The following is a 13,877-nucleotide window of genomic DNA, read 5'->3' on the forward strand; positions in this document are numbered from 1 at the left end:
TCAATACAAAAATTCTGAAATTTTGCATTTCAGATTTTAAGACTTTGAACATAGACATTATATTAGAATATATTTCTTTTGTATGTTTAGCAATGGAGTTTAGAAATAGATTGAACTATTATTATAGAATAAGAAAGTGAATTTATTTGAATGCCATAGTATGGTACTCAGATGTGAACTTTTTTCCATGTGTAAAAATTCACCCTTGTCCTGGCTGGTGTGGCTTAATGGATTGAGTGCTGGCCTACAAACCAAAGGGTCACTGGTTCGTTTCCTGGTCAGCGCACACGTCTGGGTTGCAGGCTGGGTCCCTGGTTGGGGGCAGGCAAGAGGCAACCTGATCAATGATGTATCTCTCTCGCACATTGCTGTTTCTCTTCCTCTCTTTCTCCTTCCCTTCCCCTCTCTCTAAAAGTAAATAAATAATATCTTTTTAAAAAATTGACTCTCATTGCTGTGTCATTGAAGAAATGGAGTTGGCTCATTTTTTTTGCATGCTTGGTTTTCACAGGAATAAAAATACAGTATTATTGTATTTGACAGCTTTTTATTGCTACGCCATTTACCTTATTGAACCTGAGTTTGTACTGCTTTTAAATGAGAAGAAATACAAAGGTAGTGCAAGGTTTTGTTTAGTTGGTTTTTTTTTTTTAATGTGAAAATTGAGGCAATTGCTCTGTGATTGAAGCAAATATAAGTTCATGGTTGCTTGCCCATGGATTAACTCTCTTTTATCAGTCCCCACAAATGACAGAAATAATATGTCTGTACTTCTGATGTCTAGGGGTGGACTTAATACCCCTTTAAATAGACTTCATATATTTTAATGAGACTTTTTATTGCTAGCATATATTTATACAATAAACTTTCACTGTCTTATAGAAACAGATCTTTTAAAAGATCACCAATTCCCACCTAAATGGAAACTCACTCACTTTTGGAATTCTTATCCTCCTGACTTTGCTCCAGCTTTTTGTATTTTTGACTGTTCCTGCACAGGTTTTGTTTTTGTTTTTGTTTTTTCATCTCATCTCATTTAATCCCTTTCCCCCCTCAAAATGTAAGGTTATCTATTGTTAGGTTCATGACTGCTGTTTCTTTTTACTTACAGTTGACTGGACTACTGTTGCTTAAGCTTCAGTTTTCAGTCTTTGGATCTTGGTTTGGGCATAATTTTTGTTTAGAGCATAGTTTATCATAGTTGGTTTTGGCTTTATGATCTATCTGAGTCTTATAATATGAATTTACTGTTTACATGTATTCACATTTGTTTTATGTTGTGCTCTGTTTTGCTTGCTTTTTTTTCTCTTTACATTGTATCACCTGGTTTTCATTTCCTTTTTCTTTCTTTTATTTATTTTTAGAGAGAGGGGAAGGGAGGGAGAGAAACATCGATGTGAGAGAAAAACATCAGTCGGTTGCCTCTTGGTGTGCCCCAATTGGGGACGCAACTCAGGCATGTGCCCTGACCAGGAATCGAACCTGTGATCTTCTGCCTTGCAGGACGATGCCCAGCCAACTGAGCCACACCAGTTAGGGCTCACTTCCTTTTTCTTGGTCACATGATTTTATCTGATTGAATCAATTCTCTCAATTTTTCTAGTGTTGATAGTTTAAATGTAAACTTTTAGCTCTGCTACTTTTGTTAACTCCAGAAGAAATCTTTTGACCCCCTTTAGAAAAGATGAGGAAATAATGTACTAAATACCTCTTCTTTTCCCATTTCCCCTCCTGAATTTTAATTATGTGTACGTTATCATGGCTTACAAACATCTGTATCATGTTTATCTGAGGTTCACAGGTTTTTTAATCTTAGCTTTGGTTAAAACAGTTTCAGTGCTCACTGCTAGTCCTTGCACCATAGTTTTTTCATTTGTCTCTTGTTTGGTTGAACTTTTTTCATTGGGAATTTTTTCACAAAGGGACCATCAGAACTGTTACGTTCCTAGAGTTCTTGTATCCTCAAAAATGTTTATCTGTTGTCATTGTGAGTGAAGTATAATTTGGCTTAAGTATAAAGTTTTTGAGTAACATCCTTTTCCCCCAAAGGTCTTCAGAGTCAGTGTTCTTTTGTCTTTGTACCTGCTGGATGTCTGAAGCCAGCTTTCTTTACCTTGCTGCCTACCCTCACCCCCCCACACCCAGGTGATTTAACCTTTTTGCCTTAGATGTCTGAAGGTTTTTTTCTCTTAATCCTTGAAGTCTAATGACTTCTCTAGGTATGTGTCGGTGTTGCTAATTCTGTATTCGTTTTTCTCCAGACACATTGAGTCTTCTCTTTTTGGAAAATTATCTTGAACCATATCCTAGAATATTCCTTTGGTTCTCTTAGTCATCAACACCAGTTATGTGTATTAGGCAAGTCTCCATTATCTGCCTTTCCTGTATTTTTCTCTAATTTTAAAAAACTTCTTTTTCATTTCCTTTTTATTATATATGGTTCACATACTATTAAATTCACCCTTTTAAATTGTATAATTCAGTGGTTTTTAGTAGATTGTCAGGATTGTGTAATCAACTGTCTCATTTCTGAATTCCATTGCATTTTTGTATACTTTTTTAAGTTTTTTCTTTGTCCTCTTTTGTCCTCAGTGTATCACTGAAGCATATGATGTCAGTTTGTCCCAATAGTGGTGTTAATTTTGATCACTTGGTTAAGGTGGTATCCATTTGATTTTGTCATTGTAGAGTTAATATTTTCTCCTTTGTAAATGATGAGTTGTGGGGAAATACTTTGATACTATTTATCATCAGACTTTTACCTACTATTTTTAGCATTTATTGATTTTTTAAAAAAATATTTTTGTTTATTTTTAGAGGGAGTGGAAGGGAGGGAGAAAGAAGGGGAGAGAAACATGCCCCCAGCTGGGGACCTAGCCTGCAACCAAGGCATGTGCCCTGATTGGGAGTTGAACTAGTGACCCTTTGGTTCATAGGCTGGCCCTCAATCCGTGGAGCCACACCAGCCAGGGCTATTGATTCTTAACTGAAACAATTACTAATATGGTAACTGCTGAGAGTAATTTTGTAATTCTTTCATTGCTTCTATATTTGTTGTTGTTCTACTGCAAGTAAGAGCTGTTCTTTCTCTCCCACTTACTAATTTATACAAGTATGGACTCAAGGACTTTTTTTTTTTTTTAATTTAAGGTTTTATTTATTTTTAGAGAGAGGGGAAGGGAGGGAGAAAGAGAGAGAGAGAGACAATGATGTGAGAGAGAAATGTCAATTGGCTGCCTTGTGCATGGAGAGGACCTGGCCCGCAACTCAGGCATGTGCCCTGACTGGGAATCGAACCAGCAGCCTTTCAGTTTGTGGAATGATGCTCAGTCTCCTGAACCACACCAGTCAGGGCTCAAGGACTTCTTTTATTCTATGGGCTACAATCCCTTGCTAGCATTCTTCATTCAGATTGTTCCAGATTTGGCCAGTGGAAGCCCTTTCAAGCTGGCTTCTGTCCTTTTGACTTGTCCTCATCTTTCTTTGAGCATGTTCTATTCTCTGATACAACAAAATATTCCAGAATAATTTTGTATTTTGCTTACTCCAAACCTAGAAGAGCTATTTCTCTAAGGAACTCTGATTTTTTTTATAGTAAGGAGTGGCATTTGGAAACAAAATTCTGAAACCCTGGGTATGCTCATTGCTATGCTAGTGTCGTTGCTTCTAGGCTCTTACTGTAGCTCTTTAGATTTCACTGTGACCATTTTCTTTCCGTTTGCTGTAGATTATATTAAAGTTTTGTTCTTAATCTCTTGCATTTATTCCCTGTAAATTAGTACCCTGAAGCATTCTTAAAGTTGCAAGAAATAGTTATATTAAAGTACAGAGTGCAAGTTTTGTATATACAATAAGCAAATCTATACTCCTGAAATCTAATCCATCAACACTCTTCACAAGTTCTTTTATTATTAAAGTTGGTTTTTTTAAAGTAATTTTTCTAAAGAGTAGGGCATGTCATCTAACAACCATTGTATATTCTTAATATGTATTCAGTAGTGTTACTATATACTTATATCATATAGCAGAAGAATAAATTTTTATGGGCTCAGAGTGAAGAATTAGTGATATGTTTACTGTTGTTTGGTTATTATATCTGTCTTCAATAACTATTTCTATTGTTTCGTGTCTCTATAATTTGCTCTACAAATATTTAAATGACTACCTTAGTAATAGTTCACAGTGTTCTTTTTAGAGCCATAAAATTTTACCTGGAAAGACCCTTAGATTATTGTGTCCAATCCCTTAATTTTACAGATGGAGAAACTGAGGCCTAATAACTGAACTGACTTTAAAGTTCATGGCTAGTTGATTGCAAAACCAAGATTAGATTTTACAATAGGTTTCTGAACTCCCATACTAGAACATTTTTGCTGTGGGTGTTGGAGGAGCTTGGGTCCATGGTACCTGTCTGAAGTTTCCATGGTAACCAGGTGGATAGAGCATTCTTCTGTCTTTGGACTCAAGCATTGAGGCATTGAGTTTTTCAAAATGATTGGTCATTTGATGACTAAGGATGGAACAGAAAAGAAGATGGGGCAGTTCTTTTTTTGTTATTTTTTTTATTTTCAATTACAGTTTACATTCAACATTAGTTTCAGATGTACAGATAGTGGTTAGACAGTCATATACTTTACAAAGTGTTCCCCCTTCCCTCATATTTCCAGTGCCCATCTGGCACCATATACGTAGTTATTACAATATTATTGACTATATCCTATGCTGTACTTTATATCCCCATGACAATTTCTGTTCTCTTTTTATTGTCCTATTTATAAGTAAGATCTGTTGGTTTTCTTTTTTAAGGTTTTCACTTTAGCAGCATTTTGACATCAACATGGCACAGGTTTCTTAAAAAATTAAACAAAAATTTATTAGATGATCCATTCCTAGGTATCTACCCAAGAGAAATGAAAACACATTCATATGAAGACTTGTATGTGAATATTTATAATAATATTGTTCATGATAGCAAAAAATTAGGAACAATCCAAATGCCCATCAAGTTGTAAATGGATAAACAAACCACAATGTGGTTATCCATACAATGGAATATTACTTGCCCATAGAATGGAATGAAGTACTGATACATGCTATACCATGTATGAACCTCAAACATTGTGCTAAGTCAGCGATTTCCAACTGGTGTACTGCGAGAATTTTTAAAACTCTAAATAGTCAGGAGCACTGACTTCTTTTCCCTTAGATTGTTTTTTTTTATTATTTTTACTTTTGGTTTTTCAATTACAGTTGTCCCATTTTTCCCCCATTTCTCTCCCTCACCCAGCCCCCCCTTAGATTGTTAAATAAAAAATGACAACAGCTAACACATCAATAGCCATCCAGAGTGAATGAATCAAAATTATTCCCCCCCCCCTTTTTTTTTGTCAGATTGTTAAAAAAACTATTGGATTGGCCAAAAGTCCATTTAGTTTTTTCTATAAGATAAAAGACACAGTTTTAATTTTCACTAGTAACTATTGATTTGGATATTTTAAGTATGTTCGCTTCAAATGGGAGAGGCTAGAGGTGCTGCTAAACTTCTAATGCACAAGACAACCCCACAGCAAAGAATTATTTGGCCAAAATGTCAATACGAAGAAATTTGGCACATTCACTCAGTCACAGCACCTTTTCCATACACTACACAAATCTTTTCTTGCGTTTCAGTTGCATTTTTACCTTCCGTGAAATAATAAAGCATGATACGCCAAAAATGTTGCATATTTTCTTCCATCTTCAATATTAAAATGGCTGCACAAAAATTTCCCAATTTTGATAAGATTTTTAAATGCACACTGATGTGACAGCTGTCACAATACAATCTAACAAAATTGTTTCAGATGAAGTTACAAGACAACTAAGCATTACTAAAGCCATTGTACAGAAAAAACTAAGCAAACTTTTTGGCCAACCTGATACATATTTTGGAGAGCCACAGAATTTAATAATTAGTTTATGTGTGCCATGAGATGAAAGAAAGTTGAAAATCACTGTACTAAGTGAATAAATCCGGAAAACAGAACACACACAGTGTGATTTCATTTATATGAAGTGTCCACAAAAGGCAGATCTCTGGAGACAAAGTACATTAGTGGTTACCTAGAGCTGAAAATAGAAACAAGGAATGACTTGCAAATAGGCATGGGGTTTCTTTTTTTGTGTTGATGGAAGTGTTCTAAAATTGGGTTGTGGTAATAGTAGCACAATGCTATGAATATACTAAAACTACTGAATTGTATACTGTAGGTGAATTTTATAGTATATAAATTATACCTCAGTAAAGCTGTTAAAAATGGTCACACTTTGATGTCTATAATACTATATTTAAATATCCTATTTTCATTATTAAATCTTCTTTCTATTTTTAAGTTTAATTTTCAAAGAATGCTAATGTCAAATCATGTTAATTGATAATAGTAAAAATGGCAAGCACTTTGAAAATAGTTACTATGTACTGGGCATTGTGCTAAATACTTTTTACAGATTATCTCAGAAGCACTATGATATAGGTATTATTATTCCCATTTTTTAAAAAAATGGGACTGCCTTTTTATTTACTTGTTTATTTTACTTTTAGAGAGAGGGGAAAGGAGAAATAGAGGGAGAGAAACATCACTGTGTGGTTGCCTCTTACTTGCGCCCCCAACTGGGGGGGGACCTGATGTGCAACCTAGTCATGTGCCTGGTTCGCAGGCCGACAATCAGTCCACTGAGCCACAGCAGCCAGGGTATTATCCCCATTTTGCAGCTGAGGAAATAGTATTCAACTTGTCCTAAGTCACATAGCTAGGTAAGGAGTCAGGCAGGCAGGAACAGAGATACTCTTGTCCTCTTTCATGTATGAAAATGCAGTGTCTTTGGTGAAAATTTATATACCGTTTGTACGCTTTGAGTGTGTTAAACACCTTTGTGTGGATGCAACCATGCTGAATACTCTATACAGTTATTTGTCATCTATTAGGAAATTCAAATGGATGGTGGTATTGCCTAGCTACTATAGAGCTTGTACAGCATAGCAAATCTTACTAATCAGTTTTATTTCTTTTTCTCCATCCCACAGTCTTAATTTTAAAGACCCTGAAGCAGTCAGAGCTCTAACTTGTACCCTCCTAAGGGAAGATTTTGGACTTTCTATTGATATTCCATTGGAGAGACTAATTCCCACAGTTCCCTTGAGACTCAACTATATTCATTGGGTAGAAGATCTGATTGGTCATCAGGATTCTGATAAAAGTACTCTCCGAAGAGGAATTGACATAGGTATGTGGTTTTAAATTCTTCTTTTTACTAAATGTAAGTATTAATTTTTCAAGGTCTAATTCTTTGTAAACTTCTGGGTATTTTTTTGTGAAAGAATCTAGCTATAGATATTACTGCTCTTATTTGCTATACCTGGGCTTTTCTGCCATTGATTTCTCTTGAGAAGGGGTTGTCAGCACCAAATAAGGAGCAAATGGGTAAGAGAGCAAAATGAAAGCAAGCCTCTTGTATTCTTAGCTTTTCAGATTACCATGTTGGTATCTGTGTATATTGGGTATTATTTTTATTCTGAATTATTTAATATTAGTAACATAGTCTCCATATTGTGATTTTGTGGTGATGGCCATTTGATAAAAGATCATGTGGACCTGACTACTTTCAGGAACCTATTAAAGAGTGAAGAAAAGTCATTGAGTTAAAGTAAGATGTTCTCCTAATTGTAAACTTCTACGTGGAGAAGATTCTAATTTAATTCATTTAGGAGACTAAGTGGATATACAGAAAGAGATGAGGCCAGGGTATGTTTTACAATTATAAATGTATTATACGTTTGTCATAGCCAATGTTTTTATGCATAGGGTTTAGTGTTGTTGTTTTCCTTTTTTTTTTTTTTTAATTCTGTGCCCTTTACGAGTCCTTTATGAGAAAAACAATTAAAAGGTTTGTGACTCTTTTTAAATATAATATAGTTAATAGCAAACATGATTTCTAGATAGTAGTAAATGTTTAGATTTGACATTTGCATGCATTTTCAGTCCTTATCACACTTGGCCTTTTTAGCAGCATTTATTGACCCCTCCTTTCTACTTTATACACTCTCCTCCATTGGCTTCCATGGCACCAGACTCCTGGTTTTCCTCTCTCATTTGTAGTCTCTTCTCCCCTTTTCAGGCTCACTTTCTTGTATCTGGCCATTAGGCTTTCATACCCGTAAAGGTCAGTCTTTAGCCCTTTTCTTATTCAGCACCTTATCGGTAGACAATTTCATCCACCTCTGTGACGTAATTTTCCACCTCTATGCGAATAACCTACAAATATATATTTCTCCAACTCAGGTTACTTTTCTAGTCACATACATATGAGAAAACTTGAATAAGAAACATTTTAGACTTTGCATGTCTTTAACACCAGACTCATATTCTTTCTTTTGAATCTTGGTCTTCTGCCCTTGTTTTTTATTTCAGTGATTCCACCGCAATCAACCCTGTTATCCTTGACATTTACTTTTCCCTGTCCTCACTGAGAATGTCTGCCACCATTTCCTGTTGGTTTTCTCTCAGGTGGTTCCTAAATCATCTACTTTTCTCCATCTCCACTGCCACCATCCCAGTTCAAGTCACCATCATCTCTCCTGGTCTAGAGAATAGCTTCGTAGCAACTCTGTTCTCATCCATTATCTATTCCATTCTCCAGAAAGTATGTATAAACCCATATCTGATCACATCTTTACCACTTTAATGGCTTCCTATTGCTTCTGTGATAAACACCCAAAACCTTGACTTGTCCTATGAAAAGTTTCATTGTCTGACTTCTGCCCTCTTTTCTAGGCCTCCCTAAGCCTCATCTTACATGCTTCTCCCTTTTTTCTGCACTCTTTAGTTCTTCTGTGAAGGCATCATACCTCCAGACCTTCGTACACATTGTTCCCGCTATGTGGAGCTTCCCATCTTTGCCTTATTAAATAGTCTCATTTATAGTAGTTGTTAACTCAAGCCTTATTTCATTAGGAAGGCCTTCTCTGACCTTTTCGCATAAGTTTTTTGGTTATGAGCTTTAGAAAACCATGTATCTTCTTTGGCATTATTTCTTAGTTTTTAAATACACACTCATTGATTAATGTCTTTCTCTACAACTAGATTGCAAAGTGCAGAGCCTATTACTTTTTTGCTTACTAACAAGGCTTAACAAAGGTTCTGGCACTTAGTACATATCCAATAAATAATTTGTTTAATATTGATAAATACATTATTCTTTCAACATTCAAAATATGAACACCCCATATAAGCTAGCGCTATATAAAAATAATAGGGTATAACAGAAGCTTTTGCCCTTTTTTGTTCGTGGCAGAAGATTGCCTTGATGTGTTATAGAAAGTTTAAAAAGTTTGACAACCTATTTGGTACTAATTTTTTTTTAATTATGCCCTAACCCTTCTAGAATAACACTTGGGGATATAGGAGGTTAATGGATTTTAGCTCTTCATAAGGGGCACTGGTGCTGAAATTACATTCATCCTAATTAGGGTTTTATATAAATTCTTCCCCCAGACTCCATCAGTTTGCTCTAATTCTATGATTATCCACTTTCAATTTTTATTTATCATTACAAAATTTTTCCCCCCATTTAAAAATGTCATTCAGCTTTCTGAGGAGATTAGGATGCTAGAATGCAAGTCTTTTGGTTTTAAGAACTGAGAAATTTGATTGATTGATTGATTGCAGAAGACAGGCCTTTTACCTGTGTTTATCATTAGGCAACTGAAGAAAAGTGTTTGTTTGTTTGTTTGTTTTTGTTTTTTTGCTTTTAAATAAAATTGGAATATGAAGAGAGAGGCAATTATGTGAGAATCAAGGGCCTGGGATCTGGTCTGGATTTTTCTTTTTTTCCTTTTTTTTCCTGCAGAGATGAAAGTGCTACTTTAAATTTCTTATTCTGAGTGGCTCTGGCTTACCAGAGTGGCTGGCAGGTAGCTAAATAAGTATGGCCTCTGGGAGAGGTTGGATGCCCTTTACCATCCTTTCCCTCATCATCCTCAAGGAGGGCCTGGGTATAAACATGATAGAAAGTTTAGCAATCACTGTGACTATCGAAGAGCTTAAATGTTCTGGCCATTCCATTCGTTGTCTTCTCTCTGACTAGACTGTTCAGAATACTTAACGAGGAAGCAGTAAGATGAGCCTGGGTTTCCTCTGGATTACAAGTATCTCTCACCTCCACTCTTCTGCACCAAGATGTGCCCAGGGGAACGCAGGCCTGGAGTGGCTGGTTATGGACTAACTACTTAGGCCCTTGGGAGAAACACTGGCTTTTTTCCTTCTCTTTAAGATCTTACTGGCCAAGATTAGTCAATGGTTGTAAAAACAATATTTGAGGTTAGTATATAGTCCATCCAGTTCATGGTTAAGGATTCTACATACAAGTTTAGGACTAAACCCTAGTTGTCAGAGAGTGATCTTTGCCTGGAGCATGAATGTCTCCCTTAAAATTTTGGTGGGATGAGCCAGGGATTGATGTTTTGGGTCTGGTCAAATGTGTCTCCATGTCTCCATGTCTCCATGTCTAAGATGAATTTTCTCTTTAGTTTTTTTTTTTTTTTCCTTGTAATTCTGGTTTCCTTCGGGTAACAACTCACAGATATGTGGGGAATTAAGTGGTTTATTATCATAAAATTTTTATACCTTATTATATTTTTTCTACTTTTGGGAAATGGGATGTCTAGTACCATGATGTTTTAACAATTAGCATTGACTTCTTTTAAGAAAATCAAGTTTTATGTGAAATTAATGAAGGCATTTTATAAATCAAATTAAATTGTTTTGACAGTTCTCAATCAGTCATGTATTCCTTGATGATCACCAGCCAGTTATGCACACTTTATTTTACATACAACATACAAAAAAAAGAGATCAGCAAGATTTGTAGCCTCTTAGAAATCTGAATCTAATTAAGAAGCAAGACTAACACACACATGAAACAACTACATACAGTAGCCACAGTATGTCCATAATTAGGTACCAGCTTATGAATTAAACTGTCAAGGCTATAAGAATTCTACGAAGAGGAGAATGGATGGTGTTTTTGCTTGTTGTTCTCACCTCTCCCTCAGGTATGTGCATTGTGACTTGACTTTGCCTTTTACTAGGTACTGGAGCATCCTGCATCTATCCTTTGCTTGGAAGTACCTTAAATGGCTGGTACTTCCTTGCAACAGAAGTAGATGATATGTGCTTCAACTATGCGAAGAAAAATGTGGAACAGAATAACTTATCTGATCTTATAAAAGGTTAGTTCTACAGAATAAATACCCCTTTTAAGCTTTGTTTATTAACCAGTTTTTCTAATTTAACACATCTTACTATCTTTTGCTTTAATATACAAACTTTGGTAATTAAAAATATCTGGTACATTGTGATTGGATTTGCTCTTTTGTTATCAGAATTAATACAGAAGAAAATACACTAAATACAGTCGATCCTCCCAATTCATGGATTCTGTATTTGTGAATTTGCCTAGTTGGGGTAATTTTTTAACCCCAAAATTAATACTCATGGTACTTTGGTGGTTATCCATAGGCATGTGCAGACTGGCAAAAACGTGAGTCACCCAACGTGCATGTTACCAGCTAAAGTTGAACAAGGGGATGCTCTGCCTTCTTGTTTCAGCTCTTATAATGTAAACAAGTGTCCTTTTCGTGGGCTGTTCAGTGCTACTTTTTTGCACTTTTGTGCTTTTTCTTGGTGATTTTGCTTTTCAGAATGGCTCCTAAATATAGTGCTTAAGTGCTGCCTAGTGTTCCTAAGTATGAGAAGGCTGTGATGTGCCTTACAGAAAAAATACATGTGTTAGATAAGCTCCATTCAGACATGAATTATAGTGCTATAGACTATGAGTTGTGTTAATGAATCAACAATGTATAGTAAATAAAGTGTCGTTAAACAGAAACATGCATAAAAATTAGTTGATGAAAATGTTGGACCAGAGGCTTGCAGGTACCTAACCCACCTTACTTTTCTCCTCAAAGCCAACGGTTCAGTATTCACTAATTCAGTGGTTGTGATGACTTGATAGAGCATAAACATATGTTCATATACTACAAATAGTGAGGATCAACAGTGTATAAAGTAACCTAGTCACCAAGATTTTAAAAGGAAGAAAACCCTACTGTTGATTAAATTATACCATCTTTTCTTATTTCGGTACATGGAAATATGCTACAAATAGTGAATTTCCTTAATAATCAGTTACTGTTTATTTTTGTGCTTATTATATAAAAGCCTGGGTTTTTTTGGTTTTGTTTTGTTTTTCATTAAAGAGATTCCCATAAAGAGACTTTATTCCCATAAAGAGACTTTATAAAGCCTCTTTATGGAAGAAATAGGCCTTTCTTGCTAGTAGTAAACATTGTTTTAAGGGGAGATACTGATATTGTTAATGCATTTTTTAAAGTTATTTATTCCTCTATTACAAATTACTCTAAACTCTAGCACCTTTAAACAATAAACATTATCTCATAGTTTCAGTAGGTCAGGAATTTGGGCATGGCCTAGCTGGGTGTTTCTGGTTCAGAGTTTTTCATTGGGTTGCCATCATCTGAAGGATCGACCAAGGATAAAGATTTTCTTCCTCCCTGATTGGTGTAGCTCAAGTTGGTTGGGTGTCATCTCGCAAAGCAAGAGATCACCAGTTCAATTCCCAGTCAGCGCACATGCCTGGATTGCAGGTTCGGTCCCTGGTTGGAGCTCTTTCTCTTTCCCTTCCCCGCTCTCTAACAATAAATAAAAAAAATATTTTTAAAAAAGATTTGCTTCCAAGATGGCTCACTTACATGGTTGTTGGCAGGAAGCCCTAGTTCATTGCCATGTGGACCTCTTCTCAGGGCTACTTGACCATCCTTACAGCATGTCAGCTGGCTTCTCCTAGAGCAAGTAATTCAAGAGCTAGGGCAAGGAAGAAGCCATATTACTTTTATGACCTAGCCTCAGAAGTGACACCCTGTCACTCCCATCATATTCTGTTCAATCAAAGCGAGTCAGTGAATGGCGCATATACTTAAAGAGAGGAAAGTCAAGCTCCACCTTTTGAAGGGACTGGTGCCAAAGAATTTGTGGACATATTTGAAAACTACCACAGCATTTATAGTAGTTAACAGTTCCTGTTTTTTTCTCCTAGTGGTAAAAGTACCACAGAAGACACTCCTGATGGACGCTCTTAAAGAAGAATCTGAGATAGTCTATGACTTTTGCATGTGCAATCCTCCCTTTTTTGCCAATCAGTTGGAAGCCAAGGTAAAATATCTTCTCCTTTAAAGTAACTGAATATTCATCTAAGTTTACCTTGTTTGCAAAAATAAGAGCAAAGAACAACTTCTGTTTTGGAATCTGTATGTGGATGCTTTTGTAATCAAGCACATGAAAACCCAATACAGATAGACTTAACAATAAAGGATGTTTATTGGCTTACGTATCTGAGAAATCCAGCAGTAGTGTTGACTTTAGGAACAATTTGATCAAGGGTTTCATAGTAGTATCAAAGCTGAGGCTCAGTTTTTCCAGGTTTCTCTTGACTCTGACCTAGCCCTTGGTTGGTTTTGTTCTCAGGTGGGTTTATTTGTGGCAGAGTAATATTTGGGGAGGGGGAGGGGGAGGGGGAGTTCTTTTCTTCCCCAAACCATTCTACTTTTGGGTTTCTTCCGATTGGACCAATTTAGGTCACAGTGTACGCCTACATTGGGTTTATTGGCTTAGAAAGGAGGTTAACTGTTTTTACTGCCACCTAACATTTGATAGTAAACAAATGTCCAGTTTAGTCTTTCCCACTTTAAATGAAAAATATATTTGTTTATGAATATGGAAATACATTGGATTAAAAACAAAGAACCTATTAAAAACCTCAGT

General features: G+C 35.9%; 1 protein-coding gene across 1 annotated transcript in view; it reads left to right on the forward strand.

Moving 5' to 3' along the window:
- Positions 1–13,877, forward strand: part of METTL16 (methyltransferase 16, RNA N6-adenosine) — a 58,775-nt gene that overhangs the window by 19,778 nt on the left and 25,120 nt on the right. The window contains exons 3-5 of the mRNA XM_090291646.1: positions 7,064–7,263; positions 11,126–11,266; positions 13,153–13,268. Coding sequence (XP_090147772.1) covers positions 7,064–7,263; positions 11,126–11,266; positions 13,153–13,268 — 457 coding nt within the window. The remainder of the gene's footprint in view (positions 1–7,063; positions 7,264–11,125; positions 11,267–13,152; positions 13,269–13,877) is intronic.

This window comes from Furipterus horrens, unplaced genomic scaffold (assembly GCF_987537825.1).
Source record: "Furipterus horrens unplaced genomic scaffold, mFurHor1.1.pri manual_scaffold_11, whole genome shotgun sequence".
NCBI lineage: Eukaryota > Metazoa > Chordata > Mammalia > Chiroptera > Furipteridae > Furipterus > Furipterus horrens.